The sequence below is a fragment of the Salvelinus sp. IW2-2015 genome, linkage group LG27, assembly GCF_002910315.2.
Source record: "Salvelinus sp. IW2-2015 linkage group LG27, ASM291031v2, whole genome shotgun sequence".
In the NCBI taxonomy this organism is placed as follows: domain Eukaryota; kingdom Metazoa; phylum Chordata; class Actinopteri; order Salmoniformes; family Salmonidae; genus Salvelinus; species Salvelinus sp. IW2-2015.
In genome coordinates this window covers 9,431,394-9,458,190 of record NC_036867.1, presented here as the reverse complement: position 1 = coordinate 9,458,190, position 26,797 = coordinate 9,431,394, and the positions used below count along the sequence as shown (strand labels likewise).

At 46.2% G+C, this 26,797-nt stretch overlaps 1 protein-coding gene across 1 annotated transcript in view; it reads left to right on the top strand.

Annotated features, from left to right (window-relative positions):
* The window catches only part of LOC111953734 (serine/threonine-protein kinase 17A), a 47,574-nt gene that overhangs the window by 9,629 nt on the left and 11,148 nt on the right, over positions 1–26,797 (top strand). Inside the window, exon 2 of the mRNA XM_070435638.1 lies at positions 13,441–13,612. Within this exon, the coding sequence (XP_070291739.1) occupies positions 13,441–13,612 (172 nt within the window). The remainder of the gene's footprint in view (positions 1–13,440; positions 13,613–26,797) is intronic.

The window sequence follows — 26,797 nt, the reverse complement described above, 5'->3', positions numbered from 1 at the left end:
ATTTAAACTCAGTTTTTCACAATTTCTGACATTTATTCCTCTTAAAAATTCCCTGTCTTAGGTCAGTTAGGATCACCACTTTATTTTAAGAATGTGAAATGTCAGAATAATAGTAGAGAATTATTTATTTCAGCTTTTATTTCTTTCATCACATTCCCAGTGGGTCAGAGGTTTACATACACTCAATTAGTATTTGGTAGCATTGCCTTTAATTTGTTTAACTTGGGTCAAACATTTCGAGTAGCCATCCACAAGCTTCCCACAATAAGTTGGGTGAATTTTGGCCCATTCCTCCTGACAGAGCTGATGTAATTGAGTCAGGGTTGTAGACCTCCTTGCTCGCACACGCTTTTTCAGTTCTGCCCACACATTTTCTCAAGGATTGAGGTCAGGGCTTTGTGATGGCCACTCCAATACCTTGACTTTGTTTTCCTTAAGCCATTTTGCCACAACTTTGCAAGTATGCTTGGGGTCATTGTCCATTTGGAAGACCCATTTGCGACCAAGCTTTAACTTCCTGACTGATGTCTTGAGATGTTGCTTCAACATATCCACATAATCGTCCTTCCTCATTGATGCCATCTATTTTGTGAAGTGCACAAGTACCTCCTGCAGCAAAGCACCCCCACAACATGGTGCTGCCACCACCATCCCAACCATGAAGCACGGGGTTCTTCAGCTTGCAAGCCTCCCCCTTTTTCCTCCAAACATAACGATGGTCATTATGGCCAAACAGTTTTGTTTGTTTCATCAGACCAGAGGACATTTCTCCAAAAAGTACCATCTTTGTCCCCATGTTCATTTACAAACCGTAGTCTGGCTTTTTTTTTATGGCGGTATTGGAGCAGTGGCTTCTTCCTTGATGAGTGACCTTTCAAGTTATGTCAATATAGGACTCGTTTTACTGTGGATATAGATACTTTTGTACCTGTTTCCTCCAGCATCTTCACAAGGTCCTTTTCTGTCGTTCTGGGATTGATTTGCACTTTTTGCACCAAAGTGCGTTCATCTCTAGGAGACAGAGCGCGTCTCCTTCCTGAGCGGTATGACGGCTGCGTGGTCCCATGATGTTTATACTTGCGTACTATTGTTTGTACAGATGAACGTGGTACCTTCAGGCGTTTGGAAATTGCTCCCAAGGATGAACTAGACTAGTGGAGGTCTCCAATTTTTTTCTGAGGTCTTGGCTGATTTCTTTTGATTTTCCCATGATGTCCGGCAAAGAGGCACTGAGTTTGAAGGTAGGCCTTGAAATACATCCACAGGTACACCTCCAATTGACTCAAATTATTCAGTTAGCCTATCAGAAGCTTCTAAAGCCATGACATAATTTTCTGGAATTTCCAAGCTGTTTAAAGGCACAGTCAACTTAGTGTATGTAAACTTCTGACTCACTGCGAATTGTGATATTGTGAATTGTAAGTGATTTTCACTTCAATCAGTCTAAACAATTGTTGGAAATATTACTTATGTCATGCACAAAGTAGATGTCCTAACCGACTTGCCAAAACTATAGTTTGTTAACAAGAAATTTGTGGAGTGGTTGAAAAACTAGTTTTAATGACTCCAACCTAAGCGTATGTAAACTTCCGACTTCAACTGTATGTGTACATTTATTTTTGCAACGTTCGTGCACGCCATGCGAGCTGTGTGGTCAGCATGTTAGGCCTGGCTCACAGCCGGCATTCCAATTCATGACATTTTTCTGTATGGACCTCACTTTGTATACGGGGGAATTGTCATGCTGAAACAGGAAAGGGCCTTCCCCGAACTATTGCCACAGTTGGAATGTAATTGTATACTGTGGTCTTAAGATGTCCCTTAACTGGAACTAAGGAGCCTAGGCCGAACCATGAAAACAGCCCCAGACCATTATTCTTCCTCCACCAAACTTTACAGTTGGCACCATGCATTCGGGCAGGTAGTGTTCTCCCGGCATCCGCCAATGCCAGATTCATCCGTTGGACTGCCAGATGGTGAAGCGTGATACATCACTCCAGAGAATGCATTTCCCCTGCTCCAGAGTCCAATGGCGACGAGCTTTACACCACTCCAGCCGATGCTTGCTATTGTGCAGGGTGATCTTAGGCTTGTGTGTGGCTGCTCGGCCATGGAAACCCATTTCATGAAGCTCCCAACGAACAGTAATTGTGCTGGTGTTGCTTCCAGAGGAAGTTTGGAACTCTGTAGTGAGTGTTACAACCGAGGACAGGCGATTTATTTTATTTTTTACGCGATAAGCGCTTCAGCACTCTGCAGTCCCGTTCTGTGAGCTTGTGTGTCCAATTCGCGGCTGAGCCGTTGTTGCTCCTGACATTTTCACTTCACAATAACAGCACTTCCAGTTGACCGGGGCAAGGCATACATTTTACGAACTGACTTATTGGGAAGGTGGCATCCTATGACTGTGCCCCGTTGAAATTCACTGAGTTCTTCAGTACGGGCCGTTCTATTGCCAATGTTTTTTTTTAAATTGGATTTCATGGCTGTGGCTGAAATAGCCGAATCCACTAATTTGAAGGGGTGTCCACATACAGTACCTTTGGCCATGTAGTGTAGGTAGCTTGAAGGCTATACTCGTTGTATAAGTGTGCAACCATTTGTAGTTTAGTTTGTCAACAAATTTCAAGGAATTAGCCTAGGTTCGTAACAGGGCTAATAGGTGATGTAAAAGAAAGCCTTGGAAAAACAAACAAAAAGACTAAACTAGACTAAATATTTTGAGCTTTCAAGTCTGAAGCCTTTTCCTTACCATGGTTAACTGTTAAATGTGTTCCTGTTATTAAACCAGCACTATCACATGCCTCAGACAGCATACTAATGAATTCAAGATAACCCACTGTTTTAAATATAGAGAACAAAGAGTGGGTAGTGCTCGCACTACTGTTCTCTCTGGTGACATCCATCACATTTATTTCCACATCGCTTCATCTCTTCTGGATCTTTCCAGGCCTGCTCTAATTAATAAAAGTAGGTTAGGCCTATAATAGCCATAAGGGATATTCAGTTCTTCACATAGTTTCAGCCCTATGCCAAAGTTACAGCCTGTACACATGACTAAGGGCTGTATGACAGACATTTGTTTTTTTTGTATTTTCTTTTCATATTGCCATTTTTTGTGTGTGTGTGTATATACAGTGGGGCAAAAAAGTATTTAGTCAGCCACCAATTGTGCAAGTTCTTCCACTTAAAAAGATGAGAGAGGCCTGTAATTTTCATCATAGGTACACTTCAACTATGACAGACAAAATGAGAAAAAAAATCCAGAAAATCACATTGTAGGATTTCTAATGAATTTATTTGCAAATTATGGTGGAAAATAAGTATTTGGTCAATAACAAAAGTTTATCTCAATACTTTATTATATACCCTTTGTTGGCAATGACAGTAAGTCTTCACAACCTTGTGAAGACTTACAGAAAACGTTTGACCTCTGTCATTGCCAACAAAGGGTATATAATAAAGTATTGAGATAAACTTTTGTTATTGACCAAATACTTATTTTCCACCATAATTTGCAAATAAATTCATTAGAAATCCTACAATGTGATTTTCTGGATTTTTTTTCTCATTTTGTCTGTCATAGTTGAAGTGTACCTATGATGAAAATTACAGGCCTCTCATCTTTTTAAGTGGGAGAACTTGCACAATTGGTGGCTGACAATACTTTTTTGCCCCACTGTATTTATATATATTTATATGTGTGTGTGTGTGCATGTATGTATATATATATATATATATGTGTGTGTATTTATAGATCTCACAGACACACACACACACACACACGTATATTTGTATGCATATACAGTTGAAGTCGGAAGTTTACATACACCTTAGCCAAATACATGTACACTCAGTTTTTCATAATTCCTGACATTTAATCCTAGTAAAAATTCCCTGTTTTAGGTCAGTTAGGATCACCACTTGATTTTAAGAATATGAAATGTCAGAATAATAGTAGAGTGATTTATTTCAGCTTTTATTTCTTTCATCACATTCCCAGTGGGTCAGAAGGTTACATACACTCAATTAGCATTTGGCAGCATTGCCTTTAAATTGTTTAACTTGGGTCAAAACGTAGCCTTCCACAAGCTTCCCACATTAAGTTGGGTGAATTTTGGCCCATTCCTCCTGACAGAGCTGGTGTAACTGAGTCAGGTTTGTAGGCCTCCTTGCTCGCACACGCTTTTTCAGTTCTGCCCACAAATTTTCTCAAGGATTGAGCAGTTGCAAACCGTAGTCTGGCTTTTTTATGGCTTTGGAGCAGTGGCTTCTTCCTTGCTGAGCGGCCATTCAGGTTATGTCGATATAGGACTCGTTTTACTGTGGATATAGATACTTTTGGGCCTGTTTCCTCCAGCATCTTCACATGGTCCTTTTCTGTCGTTCTGGGATTGATTTGCACTTTTCGCACCAAAGTATGTTCATCTCTAGGAGACAGAACGCATCTACTTCCCGAGTCGTATGACGGCTGCGTGGTCCATGGTGTTTATACTTGCGTACTATTGTTTGTACAGATGAACGTGGTACCTTCAGGTGTTTGGAAATTGCTCCCAAGGATTAACCAGACTTGTGGAGGTCTACAATATTTTTTCTGAGGTCTTGGCTGATTTCTTTCGATTTTCCCATGATGTCAAGCAGAGAGGCACTAAGTTTGAAGGTAGGCCTTTAAATACGTCCACAGGTAGACCTACAATTAACTCAAATGATGTCTATTAGCCTATCAGAAGCTTCTAAAGCCATTACATAATTTTCTGGAATTTTCCAAGCTGTTTAAAGGCACAGTCAACTTAGTGTATGTAAACTTCCGACTTCAACTGTGTGTGTGTATATATGTGTATATATGTGTATATATATATATATATATATATATTATTATTATTATTATTATTATTATTATTTTTATTTATTTTTTTAACTAGGCAAGTCAGTTAAGAACATTCTTATTTATAATGACGGACTACCCCGGCCAAACCTTCCCCTAATTCTTATTTACATTGACGCTGGACCACTTGTGGCCGGTTGTGATACACAGTCGGTTGTGATACAGCCCAGGATCGAACCTGGGTCTGTAGTGACGCCTTTAGCACTGCGATGCATTGCCTTATACCGCTGCGCCACTTGCACCCCCAAATGTGTGAAGAAAAGCTGTTTTGCCAACAGTAATCCAGTGGTCAGTGGAGCCTTCAGTGTCTCATGAAGGGAGAAAGAAATCTCTGTCAACATTGACTAAGAGAGTGTGTCATATTTAGTTGCTGTCCTGGGAATCGCCCTGAAGGATTAGACTGCAGTTACAGCATGCGGTGATGCAGCATCCACCTCCTTGGGATAGCTCTTGGGATAGCTCTCAGGGTCCTAGTATGGGGGGGGGGGTCTTCTCTCTGGATGAGCCTGTGTGTCTGTCGGATGTGTGCAGTGTGCCTTTCACCCACACTCCCCAGTCCCAACCCCTCCCCTTCATGTTTTGAACCAAACCTCCCCCCTCTGGTTCTCACAGAAAGGATCTCTGTGTCTTGACAATCAGGCAGGATTCCATGACATCATCGGCCTGGCTTTTCACGTTGTTTGGGTCTCGCGGCCGGGCCGGTGGCAACATCTGCTGAGCGCCTTGGAAACAGCCAACCGCGGAGAAAGGAGGGGGGGAGGACATGTGAAAGCCAAGTTTGTTATTGAACCCCATCAGCGAGATCCCTCCTCACTCTCTCGTGTCAGGAGATGAGATGAGATGAGGGGAAGGGAAGTGCATGGAGGGGGGGGGGGTATGTCATGCTATACTTCCTCTCCCACCTTCAAAGCAATCTAATTAAGTTGATAGAACTTCCTGTGGGTCACGGCCCTCCCCGACTACAACTGTGACACACCTCACCAAGGAATCGCACGTTTCCATCAACTGGGCCTAATCTGTTTCATATGAACTATTAGCACTAGACATTTTCTCTCTCTCACAGATTAGAGGTGCTACGCGTTATCGTGTTTCCTTGCTCGCTCAGCAGACTTCATTTGTCATGTCCTTTCACATGTACTGAGCTGTGGCGAGAGACAAAAGCCAGGCAATGAAGTCCAACCCGAGTACGGAAATCATTCATCTCCACAAAGGCGTGGCGGGCGAACCACATCTTTTGTGGGCCATTAACCTCTGTGTAACGGAGCCTGAGCCGGTGGGGTTTTTGAAACAGGCAGCCCAGGGGATGGTGATGAGGTAATAATGCCCTTTCCCAAGGTATTCAGAAAATGTCCTGTGTCCAAAGAGCATGTGAATAGGCAACCTCTTTCTCTCTCTGTCCCTCTCCTCTCCATACAGGGGTCACATGTCAGAGTTCCTTATTCCCTCATGTCATAGACGCAGAGTAAACATACCTCTGGTTTCAGTCCATGCGCTGGTAAGAGGCCCTATTCTTATTGGGGGAAAACGAGGGGTCGGTCAATAGGAGCTCTTTGCTCTGCCTTGCTTTTTGTTCTAATGGTGATGAGGCTTTCCTCCTGTCAAAAGCAGCCACTACCTAATTACTTGAGGCTCACTCTCCGCGCGCCCGTTGATGATTAATGGAGAGATGGCCGCACTTACTCCGGACACTCGGGCGAAACTACAAGTCTGTTAAAAAAAAAAAAAAACGCTGGAACAAAAGTAGTTGATTAGCCAAAGTGCACCTGGTTGCCATAATATTGACAGAACTGAGCAGGCAGACAAATACCCCCCATATAAAGTGGTTTTGTTTTTAGTGAGTCTAGGGACCCATTTCCAAAACATACTTAAAATGCATTAAAAACACGGGCACGTTCTCCCATGGGCAGCAGCTGGAGGAAGCGGCCCTGCTGCCAGGTTGGATTCCCTGGCTTAGAGCCTTCTCTCTTTCTGCCATCCGAGGACACTGCTATAGTCTGGCTTTTGGTATCTTGTCAACGCCTCTGCCAACTGGAGACCCTGTCTGCATTTTTATAGACGCTATAAACTGGCCACAATATACCCGGGCTGCGTTCTCTTTTTGCACTGTTTAGATCTGATTCCATTGATGAGAATAGTTTTGGCGGGAGGGTTTAAAGTAATACCTTTTAACCTTTTATAAGAGTGGCTGCAGATGGTAGACGGGAGCTCCTTTTAGTTTGTGTGGACCACTTGTCTGCTACTGCAGATGGAATGAAACCATCTGTCCGGGCTTTGCAGTTATCTGTGAGACGAATGACGACAATGGAAGGCCTCTCAACTTAAAGCCACCAAATTGCCGATGTCATCTGCACCACTCTGTGAAGTGTTGATTGTCTGTAATTTCTTTGGCACATTGGTGTCAGAAATGGGATGACGCGCAGAAGGTTTGTACCGTACGCACAGTGACTCGAGAGTTTGACACCTACCAGTTAGATGACCTGGCCACTCCATCAGTGTACGCCCAACATAGCAACAACTTTGGTGCCACGGTTTAACAGGTGGTCAAAGTCCAGAGGCCAAGGTGGGCTCACGTCATCTTTAAGCATCTGTCCGTCAGAGCCACTCTAATTTACTGTCAGCATCCATCAGATTTACAGCCACCTGATGAAGTGTCACTCTACCCTTACCAACTGTGTCACTCTCAAAAATTGGGCCTATGCAGAGGCCATTTAGAGGGGACGATCTTGCCGAGGTTAATACAATAAAGCTGAGATCTGTCAGCAGCTTTATATCAAGCCCCCTCCTACAGTTTGGCCACACAACTGAGAAAAGAGATGTTAGATTCCTAACATTCCACCTCTTTTAACCCGTAAGTTACCTTACATACTTGCATTGAGCTGACTTTTCCCCCTCAAGGGCTTGTTCAGAATTTCTGAGAGGCTACTGTGTGGAATCTTTTCATATAAAAAAGGAGACGAACCATTCAGCTCCTGGCATGCAAACCGCTCTGGCACACCGCCTGCAGCATAGCCCTGTTATATTAAATTAATCTTCTGCTTGGACGCCTGCCACTGCAAAAATGTGTATGGAAAAAAGATGTCCATTAATTTCAATGAGCATGGGTCAGGAAACTGGGTGTGATAAATTATAAATAAGGAAACTTCAGCCAAAAGCTAAAATGGACCAAAGCAGAGGTGCCACGTTCAGACTAGTTTCACAGTTTTTGTAAAAAGAAAAAATTAAAAAAGGAAACTTACTGCCTCTTGATGAAGTCCAGTGGTTTTGAGCCATTTGTCTTTGTGCATAAACGGCCAAGCCATCTGTTCTGAATCGAACCGTTCCTTTACATTGACTGTGACCCAGCAGTCACCCCTGGTCTCTGCACACGTGAAAGCCATCTCTTTCAGGGTGTTGTCTGTGTTTGGACACAGGCTTTGGAAATGTGCTGACATGACTGCAGAAAGGCTGTGGTCTGTTTTAAAGGTACCAGAGTCCCAGTCCCAACCAGTCTCTCCAGCAAGCATGTACACAAGCCCTAAATCAACCCTCCACTTCAGACATGGATGACAATCAGACAATCTCTTTTTATGCACAGCTTGTGTGTGCTGGCTGAACTTGGAATATTTAGTATATTGTGCACTGCTAGCATTGATGGTAGAGTCTGTTTTCTCCTCAATCCCATGCAGATAGTTGCCCAGCTATAATATAAATCAAAATAGGCTAGTTGTCTCCTCTGGAATGACCCATAGAACGTTCCAGGCAGGCCTAGACCTCCTGTCCAACACCCACCCTAAGCATAGCAAAGATTTATGGCCGACTTGATGAACTTCACACAGAGTTGATGCCAATGCCTCCGATCCAAAGCATCATTACTCACAGTGGGTGAGTGGCCAGACGGGACAGGACGAGGCTGCTGTGAGGGTTTTCATTAGGCTAGGGCTGGTTCGCACCCCTGCCACCACGCTACACCACAAACACCTCATCTATGGCACTGTTTTTTTAAGTTTTTAGGAAACCAATCTTACGACAGCAGGGGCTGGATTAGAGTATCGGTGGTGGCAGAGGTATGAAGGAATGCCTCAGCCATGCAGTCAAGTGTGGCGAAAGCCTATTAGACCTGCTGTTTAGCTAGTTTCAAAGGCCCGGAAGGTTCCTTATAGCACAAACTATTTCCTCTGAACTTGAATGATTAGACGCAGCCCGTTAAGATGTTATGAATGCAAGAGATTACGTCTGCTCCCCGCATTCCTGTCATTGGATGCTGTGACTATAAGGAGACCCCTCCCTCCGAAGGATTTTCACAAGCTAATGTCAAGTGCCTTCCTGCAGCTACCAAGTGCGTCTTTCCTCCTGGTTCGGATGGTTGACAAGGTGTTCACATTACAGAGTCAGTGGTTCTCTTCGCCTCTACGTGCCTCATGTTCATGTTCTCGCTGACCTTGTCACGTTGCTCTTTGTCACAGCCCTGTCACACTGGCCTCAGACAACAACAAACGCCTCTGTCCGCCACATCCTCAAACTCCTCAAATATTTAGCCTGACCCAACGCATTAAGGCAAGTCTGTGGACTTGATGAGTTCAGCACAAGCCAAAGAGCTTGGCATTTAATTTTTTCATCCTCCAGTCTCTACGTTTTTCTTTCTTGTGTGAGTGTTTTTCCAAGGGAAAGGCAGCTGTATGTAGTAAATCTGTGCGTGGCTGGACAGAATGGGATTGAGAATGTAAGGACAAGGGGGAATAAAGCTGGAGAGCCTAGAGCCCCAGCACAATCCTCCAGACCCATGACTCTCACATGAGCTCAGATTAGCCCCCACCCCGAGACCCAGGCTCTCTCTCTCGATGGTGTGTTAGAATATTCACGACTAAAAACACTGACCATATTACATCAGGAACTGCATCGTTTTGACCAGCTACTGCATAGTTGTCTGTCACAATTCCTATGCGAATCAAGTCTAAGGCGCTCTTCAGATATTTACTGCCTGTTTCTCTGGAGGGCAACACCAACTCCAGACACAATTTCTTCCAGTCTGCTTCCACTCCTGCCCCGACAACATGACAATGACACTCAGCATGGTGGCGTTAGGCAGGCATGACTAAACTGGACTTCTCATTAGTCTCTTGCTTGTGTTTTCTCTTGGGTCAGATCTAGAGGTCGACCGACTATGATTTTTCAACGGCAATACCAAAACCGATTTATTAGAGGACCAAAAAGAGCAGATACCAATTAATCGGGCTATTTATTTATATATATATGTGTGTGTGTGTGTGTGTGTATATATACGTATACATTTGTGTATATTAGAGGTTGACCGATTTATGATTTTTCAACGCCGATACCGATTATTGGAGGGCCAATAAAGCCGATACCGATTAATCGGCCGATTTTATTTATTTGTAATAATGACAATTACAACAATACTGAATGAACACTTATTTTAACTTAATATAATACATCAATAAAATCAATTTAGCCTCAAATAAATAATGAAACATGTTCAATTTGGTTTAAATAATGCAAAACCACCGTGTTGGAGAAGAAAGTAAAAGTGCAATATGTGCCATGTTAAATAGCTAAAGTTTAAGTTCCTTGCTCAGAACATGAGAACATATGAAAGCTGATGGTTCCTTTTAACATGAGTCTTCAATATTCCCAGATAAGAAGTTTTAGGTTGTAGTTATTATAGAAATCATAGGACTATTTCTCTATATACCATTTGGATTTCATATCGCTTTGACTATTGGAGGTTCTTATAGGCACTATAGTATTGCCACCCTAATCTCGGGAGTTGATAGGCTTGAAGTCATAAACAGCGCTTTGCATCCCAGCATTGCTAAGAGCTGCTGTTTGAGTGCTTACAACCATGCTTCTGCCTACCACCGCTCAGTCAGACTGCTCTGTCAAATATCAAATCATAGACTTAATTATAATATAATAAACACACAGAAATACGAGCCTTTGGTCATTAATATGGTCGAATTCGGAAACTATCATTTCGAAAACAAAACGTTTATTCTTTCAGTGAAATACGGAACCGTAACGTATTTTATCGAACGGCTGGCATCCAAAGTCTAAATATTTCTGTTACATTGCATAACCTTCAATGTTATGTCGTAATTATGTAATATTCTGGCAAATTAATTACGGTCTTTGTTAGGAAGAAATGGTCTTCACACAGTTCGCAACGAACCAGGCGGCCCAAACTGCTGCATATACCCTGACTCTGCATGCACTGAACACAAGAGAAGTGACACAATTTCCCGAGCTAATATTGCCTGCTAACATTAATTTCTTTTAACTAAATATGCAGGTTGAAAAATGTATACTTGTGTTTTGATTTTAAGAAAGGTATTGATGTTTATGGTTAGGTACATTGTGCGACGACAGTGTTTTTTTTCCGCGAATGCGCTTGTTAAATCATCACCCGTTTGGCGAAGTAGGCTGTTATTTGCAACGCAGGACAAGCTAGTTAAACTAGTAATATCATCAACCATGTGTAGTTAACTAGGGATTATGTTAAGATTGATTGATTGTTTTTTTTTATAAGATCAGTTTAATGCTAGCTAGCAACTTACCATGGCTCCTTGCTGCACTCGCGTTACAGGTGGTCAGCCTGCCACGCAGTCTCCTCGTGGAGTGCAATGTGATCGGCCATAATCGGCGTCCAAAAATGGCGATGACTGATTGTTATGAAAACTTTAAATCGTCCCTAATTAATCGGCTATGCCGATTAATTATCGGTCGACTTCTAGTCAGATCTATCCCTCTTTGCTGCCCAGTCTCTCGCATGCCGTGGCTGTATTGCACATGATGCAGGCTAGTTGACACTACTTTCATGAGAACTGGGAGGATGTGCCCATCCCCTTAAACAATCTGACAGTAAAGACAACCTGAGCTTTTTGACAGCTGTCAGACTCGACCTTCAAGGCCACTGTCTTCTTTAAGGTAGATGTTGAACATGGTCTTACACCATTTATCTGCGTGTGCAAGGAGGGATGAACGTGGGCTGATATGAGGAGGACCAGGTGATCTAAGGCTTGGATGAGAGGAGCTAAGGTCAGGGGAATGATGTTTAGGTGGATGTTTACTCTCCACCCTTTGGCAGCTCTGGCACTTCCAGAGAGGTCAATCGCTCAGACTTTTCTCAACTGCCACTATGTCCCGGCGTGAGTCGTGTGTGTGTGTGTGCATGGTTATCGCTCACAAAACTCTGTTTATCAGCCTCAAGTCACCTCGGCTGGTAAATCATTCTTCAGACCTGTTTTATCAGAGAGTTGTCTGGCTCCGGAGAGTTCTGACTTTTCCACTGCAAACCTCAGTTCAAAGAAACGTTCCTTGTCCCGCAAATACTTTCACCTTAGAGGTTAAGTCAATGCCATTGTACTATAAAGTGTAAATAAAAGTTGTGTTGCCTTCGCATGGAAACAAAGTAGGCAAACAGTATCACTGTAGCCTACACTGTTTCTACTTGGCATTTTAAATGTCTCTGCTGCACATTTTAGAACCTGAGGTTGTGCTGTCATATCCTCTTACAATGAGGTCAGAAAATAATGGGGCCATTGGTTCAGTGTATTAGAGCATTTGACTGCGTTCTCTGTAGCTGAGAGGGGAGTTGACGTGGGCGTGTCGTCTTTATACACTGCTTTCTCTCTGCGAGGCCCCCCGGGCAACACACTCGCTGTGTCCCTAATGGCACCCTGTTCCCTATATACTTTTGACCTGATCTACTTATGGACCCTGATCAAAAGTAGTGCACTTCATAGGGAATAGGTTGCCATTTGAAACACAACCGCTCGCTGTGTGTTTTTCACACCAGACCAGTTCAGGCCCCTACCCCTTCATAGTCCACATTCAAAGTGGGTCAGCGCCACAAAGCAGACGGCTGTAGCGGTGAGAAAATGGGCCATCTTGGGTTCTGGGGACGGGAGATGACTTCATCCTGCAGAAATGCCAAGGAGACAAAGGGATGTTCAGATCCAACGTTAAGTGTGCTGGTCTCAGGATCACTACAACACCTCTCTCTCATCAACAGCATCACACACACACACACACACACACACACACACACATACACACACACACACACACACGCCTCTTCTCACAGATGAAAGGGTTCTACGAAAAACATTTCTGCCTGTGTGTACACACTTGTATGTGAATACACTGCTTGTTCATCGGGTCATTTTGATTTGTAACATCATGCAGCTCGAATGAGACGCACTGCGATTACTTACTTTTAGTTTCTCCAGACTGAAAACTCTAACATTCATTGTGGCTTTGTGTCATTCTTGTGAATTGTTAGAAAGTCAGTATTGCCCTATTGGGTCAGTGAAACTAGGTCATATAGTCAACTTGTCATGCCAAGTGATGAACGGTCTTCAGTTACCATAGTTACAGAGCTAGTTAAAAGGCTTTAGAATATGTTGAATGGTGCATAAAGAAACCTTCTCTATTGTAGATGACATGAGACTAGAAAGTGTCTGGAAAAGCCTACCTTATTCTCTGTACTAAAACAACCTCTCAGTGAAATATAAGTCTTCACCCAGCACCCTCTTCTCTCTGCCTGTGCTTCTCCTCAGGGGGAAGTTTGCGGTGGTCAGGAAGTGTGTGGAGAAGTGCACGGGCCGGGAGTACGCCGCCAAGTTCATGAGGAAGAGGAGGAAGGGCCAGGACTGCAGGCTGGAGATCATCCACGAGGTGGCCGTTCTGGAGCTCGCCACGGCCAGCCAGCGGGTGGTCAACCTGCACCAGGTCTAGGATGGCGTCCCCCCGAGATGGTGTCGTCTCAGTTGTGAGTGCACTTTGGTCAAATCGAAGTTGTAGGAACAATGTCACGTTCTCAACGTTATGATACGTAGACTTGAAAAGGTCAGTCGTGGAAGAAGGTTTACCCTCCACTTCAGACATGGATGACAATCAGACGATCTCTTTTTATGCACATTTACACACAGTTAGTATCTCAATAGTCTAATGTGGTTCATCTCCTTCTTTTACACTGATCTGAAAAAGCAGGATAGGTATGTGCTAGTGATCTAATGCAAAGTGTTATTTAGGCCATGGAAAAGGTAGTCGACACTACGTATCACCTTTGACCCACAGGAGTATGAAGGCTCCCGGGCACTGCAGACTGATCTCTTAGCTGCATGCCACTTTACATGACTGGTGAATAATAAAAGCCTGTGACCCGATTGTTTATTGAAAGGCAGCAGGTCATGGAAGGCAAGCTGTTAAATATTGAGACTGAGGTGAAGCCCTATCACATATCTCTGCTCCTGGAAGCAGAGAGAATGAGAGGAGATAGTACAGGGATGGGACAAAAGAAGAGAGAGAGAGGCCTCACTGGATAGAGATGGAGGAGAGAGAGAGAGGCTCACTGGATAGAGATGGGAGGAAGAGAGAGAGAGGCCTCATGGTAGATGGGAGGAGAGAGAGAGAGGCCTCCTGGATAGAGATGGGGGAAGAGAGAGAGAGGCCTCACTGGATAGAGATGGGGAGAGAGAGAGAGAGAGCCTCACTGGATAGAGATGGGGAGGAAGAGAGAGAGAGGCCTCACTGGATAGAGATGGGAGGAAGAGAGAGAGAGGCCTCACTGGATAGAGATGGGGAGGAAGAGAGAGAGAGGCTCACTGGATAGAGATGGGAGGAGAGAGAGAGAGAGGCCTCATGGATAGAGATGGGGAGGAAGAGAGAGAGAGGCCTCATGTGATAGGCAGAGGGCGCCTCACTGGATAGGCAGAGGGGCGCTCACTGGATAGGCGAGGGGCGCCTCACTGGATAGCAGAGGGGCGCCTCACTGGATAGGCAGAGGGCGCCTCATGGATGGCGAGGGGTCCATGGATAGGCAGAGGGGTCTGGTAGGCAGAGGGGCCTCACTGGATAGGCAGAGGGGGCCTACTGGATAGGCAGAGGGGCGCCTCACTGGATAGGCAGAGGGGCGCCTCACTGGATAGGCAGAGGGGGCTCACTGGATAGGCAGAGGGGCGCTCACTGGATAGGCAGAGGGGGAGGAAGAGAAGGAGAGAGGCCTCTCTGGAGGGAGGGAGGGAGGAGGGAGGAGAGAGGCCTCTCTGGATAGAGGGAGGGAGGAGGGAGGCCTCTCTGGATAGAGGGAGCGTCTCTGGATAGAGATGAGGAGGAAGGGAGAGAGGCCTCTCTGGATAGAGATGAGGAGGAAGGAGAGAGGCCTCTCTGGATGAGATGAGAGGAAGGGAGAGAGGCCTCTCTGGTAGAGATGAGGAGGAAGGGAGAGGAGCTCTCTGGATAGAGATGAGGAGGAAGGGAGAGAGGCCTCTCTGGATAGAGATGAGGAGGAAGAGAGAGAGAGAAGGGCCTCTCTGGATAGAGATGAGGAGGAAGAGAGAGAGAGAGGCTTTGGATGAGATGAGGAGGAAGAGAGAGAGAGAGCCTCACTGGATGAGATGGGAGGAAGAGAGAGAGAGAGGCCTCACTGGATAGAGATGGGGAGGAAGAGAGATGCTCACTGGGGAGGAGAGAGATGCTCACTGGGGAGGAAGAGAGATGCCTCACTGGGGAGGAAGAGAGATGCTCACTGGGGAGGAAAAGATCCTCATGGGGAGGAAGAGAGATGCCTCACTGGGAGGGAAGAGATGCCTCACTGGGGAGGAGAGAGATGCTCACTGGGGAGGAAGAGAGATGCCTCACTGGAGAGAGGAGAGGAGAGAGATCTCATGGGAGGAAGAGAGATGCCTCACTGGGGAGGGAGGAGATGCTCATGGGGAGGAAGAGAGATGCCTACTGGGGAGGAGAGAGATGCTCTTGGGAGAGAGAGATGCTCACTGGGGAGGAAGAGAAGTGCCTCACTGGGAGGAAGAGAGATGCTCACTGGGGAGGAGAGAGATGCTCTCACTGGGGAGGAAGAGAGATGCCTCACTGGGGAGGAAGAGAGATGCCTCACTGGGAGGAAGAGAGATGCCTCACTGGGAGGAAGAGAGATGCCTCACTGGGGAGGAAGAGAGATGCTCACTGGGGAGGAAGAGAGAGTTCACTTGGGGGAGGAAAAGATGCTCGATGAAGAGTGAGGAGAGGAAGAGAGTGCAGGCACTGGGAGAGGAAGAGAGATGCCTCACTGGGGAGAAGAGAGATGCCTGATAGGGATGGGAGGAAGAGAGATGCCTACTGGGGAGGAAGAGAGATGCTCACTGGGAGAAGAGAGATGCCTCACTGGGGAGGAAGAGAGTGCTAGGAGGAAGATGATGCCTCATGGGAGGAAGAGAGATGCTATACTGGGGAGGAAGAGAGATGCCTCACTGGATAGAGATGGGGAGGCCTCACTGAATAAAGAGAGGGAGAGAGACAGAGAAGTGGATAGTGGGCCATAGAGAGCAGTAATCCAGTCCCAAAGCCCAGGGCGATACTCCCCATGCCTCAGTGAGCACTGGCTATTTCAACAACGTGCCATCCCCCCTCCCCTCTCTGCTGCACTGGATGGGACACACAGACACAGGCGCATTGCGTGGCGGATTGGGTTTCCCCTTTGTCACATGCAGACATTGAACTTTGGGGTTGTTGGGGTGAGAGCGTTCTCATGGACTCAGGGGAAGTTAGCTGCTGTGCCATCACACTGATTGGCTGATTGGTTTCCCAGACAGGATCCATACTGGTCTCTTTTGGATTCAATCTCACTGTAGAAGAAAAGCTATTAGCCTACTGTACCTACCTAATACTAACTTCTGCGTCGACCTCTGTGATAAGTCAAAGTCCCTGATTTAGGGTAGGCCTTTTGCTTTTACAATATTGTAATAATGTTGGCTGGATGAAAAACCTGACCATTTTAATGAAGAAATCCTCATTCTGATTTGACAAAACAGTGCCATCCTTTCAGCTTATCAAAAATACATTCCAAAGGTCTTCAACTGTCTGTATGTTTGAGTGGTAGAGTGAGATCAGTGCTGTTGACCAATGAGTGACCTGACCTGGTTCTCATGTGCCCTTTGTGTGTGAAGACTGGCGTGAAGCGATGAAGGGAGAGGTCCCAGCAGCGAGCCCATAGAGCTGCACTCCCTCCCGCCCTGCCTGCACATGGAAACTACCCCACCACCGCTGTTTGCTCAGTGTGGTGTGTGTGTGTGTGTGTGTGTGTGTGTGTGTGTGTGTGTGTGAGTGTCTCTCTTTCCCTCCCATATTGAGCCCATTGACATGCACTTCCCCCTAGGCTGCCATGTTTCCACATGTTGGCGCTGGCTCAGGAGGCTTGGACCCTTCACTCAACATGGGGTCACCTCTCCTCCCCCAGGGCAGCTTGGCTCTCTCTCTCTCCTCTCTTCTCCAATGTGTTCATTCAATTATTGTAACTGTGCTGCTGGTTGTACTGGCACACTGTGTGCGCGCATGTTTATGTGTGTGCACTTGTGTTTCAGAACAGCGGAGACGGATGTTATTCTACTTAATGAAACGCTAAACGGGCCTGGGGAACAAGTTTACTGCAGGGCAGACCCTCTCTCTCTCTCACCCTCTCGCTGTGTTATGTTAAACCCACTACTTCAACGTTTCATTGGGCCGGGCCACGGTGTTTGACACAGAAAATCGTCGCCCCCCCCCCCCAGCAGAAAAAAGGTGCCACTTGTAGGTGGCACTCATAGCCCTTGTTTGTCTTGCACCACCTTCACACACAATTACCCCACTCCGTTTTAAAACGGCCCACTTTGACGTCCACCATAAGGAAGTGTCCGTGAGAAGTTGGGTCTGTGGTCAAACAGTCATGTGTCCAGTTCACAGAGGAGAGGGAGGGAGTGTCTGATGGATGCGCGTCGTCTATGTGTTTTAATGACTGTGGCCACAGAGACGATGCACGTCCACCCAGCTTTTCTCCTTGCCACCAAGATTGTTGAATAGTGTCTCAAATGCAGTACATTAGCCAACATGATGTGGCTCCAACATTGATTTCAATGTGAGGAGGTCCAAGTAGAGTAGCCTACAGAGACACATCTTATCTGTGGCTTGCTGGGCACCCTCTCCCCCCGACTCAGGTTTAAAGAAGCTTTAAGTGGACCCCTGTGGTGCCCTGGCCTGGAGTAGCCTGGGGGATGGAAGTGGTGTTAGCATTAGCATTAGCAGGGAGATAATTGATTGGCCTGCTAGATTAGCATCCTAAGCTAATGCAAAGGGTACCACACTGCTGACCTCCGCTAACGGTCACTCCGGTCCATATGGAGCCCCTCTGTGACTTGACTGCTCACCTGGACAAGGCTGTAATGCTCCCTGTGGTGGGGGCTACTCAATGGACAAATACTGGAGTAGCCAGTTATTAGATTGCTCATTGTTAACAGGATGAGATGCCCTACTACTCTCCTTTGAGACTGATCGTTCAGCGTAATGTGTATTACGTTGAGAAGAGGGGGCTCGTTCAGCCTAATGTGTATTACGTTGAGAAGAGGGGGGCTCGTTCAGCCTAATGTGTATTACGTTGAGAAGACAGAGGGGGCTCGTTCAGCCTAACGTGTATTACGTTGAGAAGAGGGGGCTCGTTTCAGCCTAATGTGTATTACGTTGGAGAAGAGGGGGGCTTCGTTCAGCGTGATGTGTATTCATTGAGAAAGAGGGGGGCTCGTTCAGCGTAATGTGTATTACGTTGAGAAGAGGGGGCCGTTCAGCCTAATGTGTATTACGTTGAGAAGAGGGGGCTCGTTCAGCGTCATGTGTATTACGTTGAGAAGAGGGGGCTCGTTCAGCCCAATGTGTATTACGTTGAGAAAGAAGGGGCTCGTGCAGCCTAATGTGTATTTACTTGAGAAGAGGGGGCTCGTCAGCCTAATGTGTAATTACGTGAGAAGAAGGGGGCTCGTTCAGCGTAATGTTATTGACAGTTGAGAAGAGGGGCTCGTTCAGCGTCAAATGTGTATTACGTTGAGAAAGGGGGCTCGTTCAGCCTAAATGTGTTATACGTTGAGAAGAGGGGGCCCTCGTTCAGCCTTAATGTGTAATACGTTGAGAAGAAGGGGGGATCGTTTTTCATAGTTGAAATAGGGTTGTAATAGCATTTTCCGGGATGACTTTTTTTGTGTATTAGAATGTAAATCTTTTTAGAATAGAATATCCGAGGGAGGGAGGGAGGCGGACGGATGGAACGAGGGGAGGGAGGGAGCGGGCGGATGGAGAGGGAGGGGGCAGCAATATCATCAATAAAACCCTGTCAAAAAAGGGGGATGAGTGCAAGGATAGGAAGCGATCCCTCCCTGTGTGTATTGGCAGTTGCCCCTGTCAGCACCATTCAATATGGATAATGGGAGCTGTTTTGTTTTTGTTTTTTAATACAGAAGGGGAAGTTTAGAGCGAATGGATTTAGCCTGTTTGGAGGTTCTGGCAATGTGGCAATCAGTTGGACCTGAAGACTTGAGGGAAACTGAGACTGAGGGGACTGAGATGAGGGAGACCTGAGACTGAAGGGACGGAGGGAGACTGAAGGAACGGAGGGAGACTGAGGGACGGAGGGAGAGCTGAGGCGGTACGGAGGGAGACTGAGGGACGGAGGGAGACTGAGGAAGAACGCGAGGGAGACTAGAGGCAGAGAGGGGATGAGGCTGGGGGACGGAGGGAGACTGAGGGTGACGGAGGGAGACTTGAGGGACGGGAGGGAGACTGAGGGAGGAGGGACACTGAGAGGACGGAGGAGAACTGGAACGGGAGAGCGGGCGGGGGGCGAACGGGGAGGGGCTGGAGAGCGGCGAGGCGGACGGAGGAGAGGGACGGCGAGGCGCACGGAGGAAGGACGGAGAAGGTGCCGGGAGGGACGGGCAGGAACGGAGCGGCCGGAGGACGGAGCGGACGGAGGGCGAACGCGGGCGGAACGGAGGGACGGAGCGGACGGACGGAGGACGGGCGGACGGACGGAGACGGGCGGACGGACGGAGGGACAGACACGGCACGTAACGGATAGAGCGCGCACGGAAACGGGAGGGGAGGGGGGACGGAGGGACGGACGAACTGACAGAATGGAAGCGAGGAGAGGGCGATGGAGGGTAGGGTGACTGACTGTGAGCGGGGGAGGCCCTACAGGGAAGACGGTGGAGTGCGAGGGAGGGAGGGAGGGAGGTGGACGGATGAGATAGGAGAGGGAGGGAGGTGAGATAGAATAGATAGATAGAGAGGGAGGGAGGCGGACGATAGATAAGAGGAGGGAGGGAGGCGAGACGGATAGATAGAGAGGGAGGGAGGCGACGGATAGATAGAGAGGGAGGGAGGCGGACAGATCGCTGAGGCAGCCCTGTCTCTATCTTTCCATTGCGCCCCATACAGCTACTGTAGGTGTCTCGTGTTGTGGTATTGATTTGATGATTGGTTGGCACGTGGTGGACAGTCATTGGGGGAACGGGCGTCAGGAGGGCTGAGCGCTTTGTGGTGCTGTGTGAGGCTCAGCGGTAGTGAGGTGTTGTTTGCTACTTATGCTGGGGGCGGCTGTAGCAGTCAGGAAGTTGCCGGGCGTTAGGGCAAGCTCTTATGCGAGCTTGGGGGTAGTGGTGTTGGGCCTGGCGTAGTTAATTCTTGTATATGGGAGCCGCTGTTTCCATTTGGATCGTGTTCTGTCGTTCTTTGCTGCATCGTTATTGCATATTATTTTCTAATTGGTCGCCACTAGTTTCTAGTTTGATTTTCTGTGATCCCGAATTATTTTGAGCTTCTGCAGTGCATTGATTGGGCTCTGTTGCTTTCTCAGGTTTTTCATTGCTGCTTACATGGACTTCTGCTTCATAGTTCTTGTCAGGACGTGGGAGGTGGCTGTGTGTCTGCTTGATCTGCGGTCGTGAGCTTTTGGAGTGACAGGTCTGTGCCTTCATTGTCTTGAGGCGCGCGAGGCCGCTTGCTTCTGCCAGCGTTCGGGTTACGTAATCTCGGCCTTGAATTTTCTTTGTCATGTGTATATCTCGCCAGTATGTTTTTATCGAGTTTTTCGCTTCATTCCGTTTAAATTGGGAGTTTTGGACGTTTTTTCTGCCGTTTAGGTGAGTGCATTTCGCTTGGCTTAGATGGGTCTAACTGGAGGAGCAGGACTTTCCCCGACTTTTTCTGGCCGGCTTTGTCCAGTTTGCATGGACGTCCAGTGACTTTCAGTGTTTTTCCGTTTTTCTGTGTGAATGTTTAGTTCATTTCGCTTCATGCGGGGTGTCTCGCATTACGCGCTGTCATGTCGTATAGTTCATTTTTTAAGCGTTTGTTAGACGTGTTTCATTTGTGTAACTGTCATTTTTTAGTAAGTTTACTGCATTGCAGTTTTCTTTGATTCGATTCGGTGCACTGTCATTTCAAGAGAAATTTTCGCCATTTTGGCTACGTCTTATGTCCCCGATTTGTCACTCTCATTGACTTTTGCCCACATATCATGTTGTGTCACTGCATGTTCATAATGTTTGTTATCTTGCATTGTTTATCTTGGTCCGGGTCGTCGTGGTCCGCCAGCCGTTCTGCTCCATGCCTATGTACTGTTCTCCAAGCTGTCTCTGCACTGCGTTGGTCAGGTTCGTGTTCATTTTATCTATTTTCCCTGTTTTTGCCGACTGCTCTCTTTTGCCCGGTGCACTGATGCCGGTGTGTGTTTGGCTCTTGGTGGTAGCTTCTCTACTGCTTCATTTGTGTTTCGCTGTCACACCCTTCATTTTGCACCATATTGGCTGGCTTCCCCGCTTGTTTCTTTCCATTTGCTGTCCACCCTGTTTTCCATCCACATGTTTTCTGCATGCAGTCTTTCGGTCATTTACGGTTGCTCTCTGTATTTCATTCCTTGGCTGCTTTTGGTGATATTTTGATGGCCGCTGCATGTCATCGCATTTTCTACTCATTCTGCCACATTCTTCGAACAATCCAGATTATTGTCATCCATGTTATCAGCCTGTCAATCTGCACGTTGTTTCTTGGTTAGTGACTCTTCTATCTCTATTTGGGTCGGTTTTTTTGTGAATCGTCCCTATGCGGTCAGACCACACTTTGTGAAACACTATGCGGTTGCGTCTTTTGCTCTTGTGCGTTAAGCTATAGCATCCATCTTGTGTTTCGCTGTCACACCTTTCCACAATCGCACACCACGATGGCTGGGATTCACCCACCAGCATGTTTATCTTTCCTTTGCTGTCTTGGACTTGTGATTCATGCAATTCTGTTCTCTGATATCCTGTGGCGCTCAGCTCTGCTAGTCAGCTTTTTTGCATGGGGGGCTCCGGCCGGGTTTGTTGACTCGTTGAGGTTCCTGCACGCGCATTCTCACTAGGTATTCCTCTTGTCACCGCATGGGGATAGAGCCGCTGCGATGGCGCTTGCCACTCCATCTGGCATCTTTGGGGTGGTAAATGCCATTGCTATGGGTCTAGGGTGGCGGTCGTCATGATCCTTACCTATCTTCTCGACGCACTTCCATGATGACACCACGTGGTGCTCTGGCGCGGTAGTCATTTTTCAGTTACCTTCACTTCTTGGGTAGGCCCCATGGTGGACCTCTTGCACGCAGTGGGGGCCCACACCACAGTCCGTCTTTCCTATCCCAGACTCATGTCGTCACACTGCCAGCCCACGCTGTTTTTTGCCCCTGCTTGAGCCGCGGCTAGGGCATGCGTCCGGTCGGCCGCCTTGGCGAGGGTTACCACACTTATGTTACTCACGCAGCGTGCAGCTGTCCCAACCGTCCTCGCCTTACCGTCAGCATTTGTTTTCATCTTTTCACCTCTGCGCCGTACTGATTCAGCACGCCGTCCATTTGGAGAACGGAGCTCCCACGTCCACTGGTGGCCTCACGTTAGCGGCATTCGAGCGATTTCCCTCAGCCGGGGGAATGTGTTTACGCTTGTCCTGAGCAGCACGACGTCGGTGTCCGTGCACGTGGCTGCTTTTCCCTTTACATCTGGGTGTCTGGAGTTCCTGCCACAGTCTTGGGTTGAGCCGTTGCTTTCGGAGGGCGTCATTGCCTGTTTTTGTTTTCTCGCATCATTCCCAGTTCCCTTGCCGGCGACCACTGCAGTGGTTTCGTTGCTTTCCATTTTGGTGAATTTCTGCCCATTTTACTCTCACCGTTTTTGGTATTGGTAGGTTTTCACATCTTGCAGTTGCCCGGCATTTTGTGTTCTGCCCCGAGCCTTTCCTCTCTTTTGGCACCCATTCCCTACTCCAGATTCTTTACCACCATTTGTCCTCCAGTACTGTGGGGGCTGTCGGTGTCTCCCCCCTAGTCCCACCTCTATCACACTGGGTGGGTTTTCTTTCCTGTCTGCAGTGCCTCAGGTCCTTGAGTGAGTCTTCCGGTGCTTGTGGTGCACCCCTCATTTTGAGCATTCAGACGAGGTAGGGACGCACAGGATAATGTTGCACTATGCCCACCAGAAGTATGATGTACTACTTTCACATCCTCCCTGCCATGATTGTGGGGACTAGGGTTATATTGTCTGCTATGTGCGAGCCATGTCTACTGGCCACCTCCATGCATTTCTTTCGGGGGCCTGAGGAGAGCGGCCAGCCTTGCGAGCCTTTTTCTGTGGCACTTGCTGTTACTCTGGATTGTCATTCCCTTTAACATCTACTTTTCAGCTGAGAGCAGGCCAGTCTCAGCCTTCTGATTATGGATCTGGAGGCACGTGTTACATTGCTTGGACTGTTGCTACATGCTATTAGCTATGTCTCTCGCCACACGGCTGCTTCCACGGAGGCTTGGCCTGGTCTGCTAATGTTTGCTTTTTCTAGTGTCCTTGCTGTGTCCATTTCCCACTCAGGGGAGGATCATTCTGATTGATGGTTATTAATTGCCTATTTGGTACCTGTGATGTCTGGGTTGGTATGGGGATCTGGGTGGATTTGCAGGATTTGTTTCAACTGCAAGGTGAAAGGAAAAATGGGCCCTGTGTCATCTGAACCTGAAGGTTGTTTTACACGTGGCTTGCACTGAGAGGAAAACGATCGGTCTGTCCTCCTGTCTCCCTGTAGCGCTGTCCTTAGGTGTACAAGTACAAGAAGATTTGCATCATCCGCGTTTTGAGGCGTGCCTAAGGCTGTTCAACTTGCATATGAGCGGGATCCTGGGTGTATTTCTTTGGTGTTGTTCAAGTCAGTAGGCAGGTTTTCTTTAGTGTCTAAGTTTTCTAACTCTGACCTAATTGCCTACCGTCTGTAAGCTGTTAGTGGGTTTAAAAACTTTTCTGGCTGCAAGCCCGACGCCGTACACTTATTGACAACAGCCCGCTCAGTGCAAGGGCGCGAAAATTTCCAATAATATATTTTTAGAAATATTTAACTTTCACACATTAACAAGTCAAATACAGCCTTTGAAAGCTATAACACTTGTGAATCCAGCCAACATGTCCGAGTTAAAAAAAAAAAGTTTTACAGCGAAAACAACGTATATTTATGTTAGCTCACCACTCAAATATCAAAAAAGTGACAGCTTTTTCACAGCACAGGTAGCATGCACAAACCAACATATCTAACCAAGATCCAACCAAACTAACCAAGAAACAACTTCATAGATGACCAGCTTATACCTGTTACACCATAAATCTATGTTTTGTTCGAAAAATGGTGGCATATTTGAGCTATAATTCAGTTTTTACATTGCCAGCTACCATCACAGCTACCGTCAGAATGCACCGAAGCAGCCCGAGTAATTACAGGACACCACCGTCAATACCTAACTACTCATCATAAAAATTTCTGAAAATACATGGTGTACAGAAAATGAAGACAGGCATCCTTTGTGAATCCAGCCAATATTTCTCGATTCTTAGTGTTTTCAGCAAAACACCATATAGCAATTATATTAGCTTACGCACAATGCGCAGAACACAAGCCTTTCCAGCAGCAAAGTTAGCGTTTCACGGTAGGTGTGTGATCGCTAACAACCAGCAAAAGAATATAATTTTGACTAACCTTGAATAGCTTCATCAGATGACAGTCCTATAACATCGGTTTATACATCACTTTATGTTTTGTTTCGAAATGTGCATATTTCAGAGCTGAAATCAGTCGTTTATCATTGTGCTAACGTAGCATTTTTTCCCACAACACTCCGGATATTTTTCTGCCACTCACATATTTGACCAAATAACTATACTGAACGTTACTAAAAAATACATGTTTTGTATAGGATGAGATACCCTACAGTTCTTATGCAATCCGCAGTGTTAGAAACCATTCTAAAAATAATTCTTACGACATCCGAGCTTAGTTATAGGCGAGAGAAGTGCCAACAATCTGGGGAAACTACTAGGTACAACATGTTCGACCGATGTCATGAAATAGCATCATAAATGGGTCCTACTTTTGATGAGCTTCATCAAGAATGTTGTACAAGGGGTTCCCTTTGTCCAGAAACAATCGTTGTTGGTTTTAGAACGTCCTTTTTCCCTCTTGAAGTTAGCAAGCACACTAGCCAAGGTGGCGCGAAGCTCTCCTTCTGAACAAAGGCACACAACGCAACCACGCCTAACGTCTCCGCATAATTTCAATAATCTAATAAAACTATATTTAAAAACATACTTTCGATGATATTGTACTTTATCAAATAAAATCAAAAGCCGGAGATAGTAGCGTCTATAACGACAGCTTTTCCAGAAGGCAATCCAGGTCCCTTCTCGGCGTGTCCAGAAAACGGAATGGGTGACACGTCATGCCAAGAGCATTTATTCCGAGCTATAATTCCACCTCAGACCAAGATCAACATTCCATTTCTTCTCTCACAGGCCTCTTGACACTAGTGGAAGGTGTATGATACGTGCATGTATACCTAATACGTATCATGCCCCTTTTATAGGCAGGCCCTAGAACCGAGCATCATTTTCGACTTTCCCCACTTCCTGTCAGAAGTTTGCTTGCCAATGAGTTCTGTTTTTACTCAGCTAGATATAATTCAAACGGTTTTTAAAACTAGATGAGTGCTTTTCTATCCAATAGTAATAATATATTGCATATTGCTACGAGCAAGAATTGAGTACGAGGCCGTTTGAAATGGGCACCTTTTATCAGAGCTACTCAATACTAGCCTGCAGCCAAACAGGTTTAAACGACCGTTCCACGGTGCATGTTCATTAATTGTTTATGGTTCATTGAAAAGCATGGGAAAACAGTGTTTAAACCCTTTTTACAATGAAGATTGTGAAGTTATATAGGATTTTACGAATTCATCTTTGAAAGACAGGGTCTGAAGAGGGACGGTTTCCTTTTTTATGCTGAGTATCTGTGCTGGCTTTCTGCCTATCAGTTCAAAAGTACATAATGACACCTTGATAACCTAGTACAATTAGATCTCATAAAGCATGGAATTAATTGACTATAGCAACTATAGTATAATACAATTGACTAAATATCTGAAGCATTTTTACACCAGGTAAATATTAGGTAAATATTGTTAGGCCAACTACATGGTCAAATGTTAGTTAAACAGTGGATTACATAGGTTTAATTATTGTGTATTGTCATTGGTATTCACTAAATCAAAAACACTGGGCACTGGTTGGTACAGGTAGTTAACTATTGTGTAGACTAAGTCAGTACAGCTTGTTTTCCAAATATATTAATAAGCAAATTTATCAGATTAGCACGCCAGCATTTTGAGGCATTTACTTTCTATGTAAACAAAAATGCTACGAGAACATGAGATGATAAATCAAGGTATTCATGTAGATAACTGAAATCAAGGCCTCATTAATTTTCCCTCTTGCAATGTAATTTACATCAGAAGAAACATGACGCACAATCCTGCAGTCAAGAGTTGTTAGATTTGCCTTGGTGAGTTCTCAGGGTGTGGCAAATTGACAGGTAATTACTGTACATCAAGAGAGAAGACTGTTGCAGCTTAATCCCCGTTGAAGAAGGCCCTAACGATAGCAGTGAGGAATTCCTAATTGCCCTTGGCGCGCCTTATAATGATACCCAGATCTGTTGGCTGTGACAGACCTGATTGTTTGTGATGGTAGAGTAGAAAAGTACCGAAAGGTGACCAACACCGCTGAC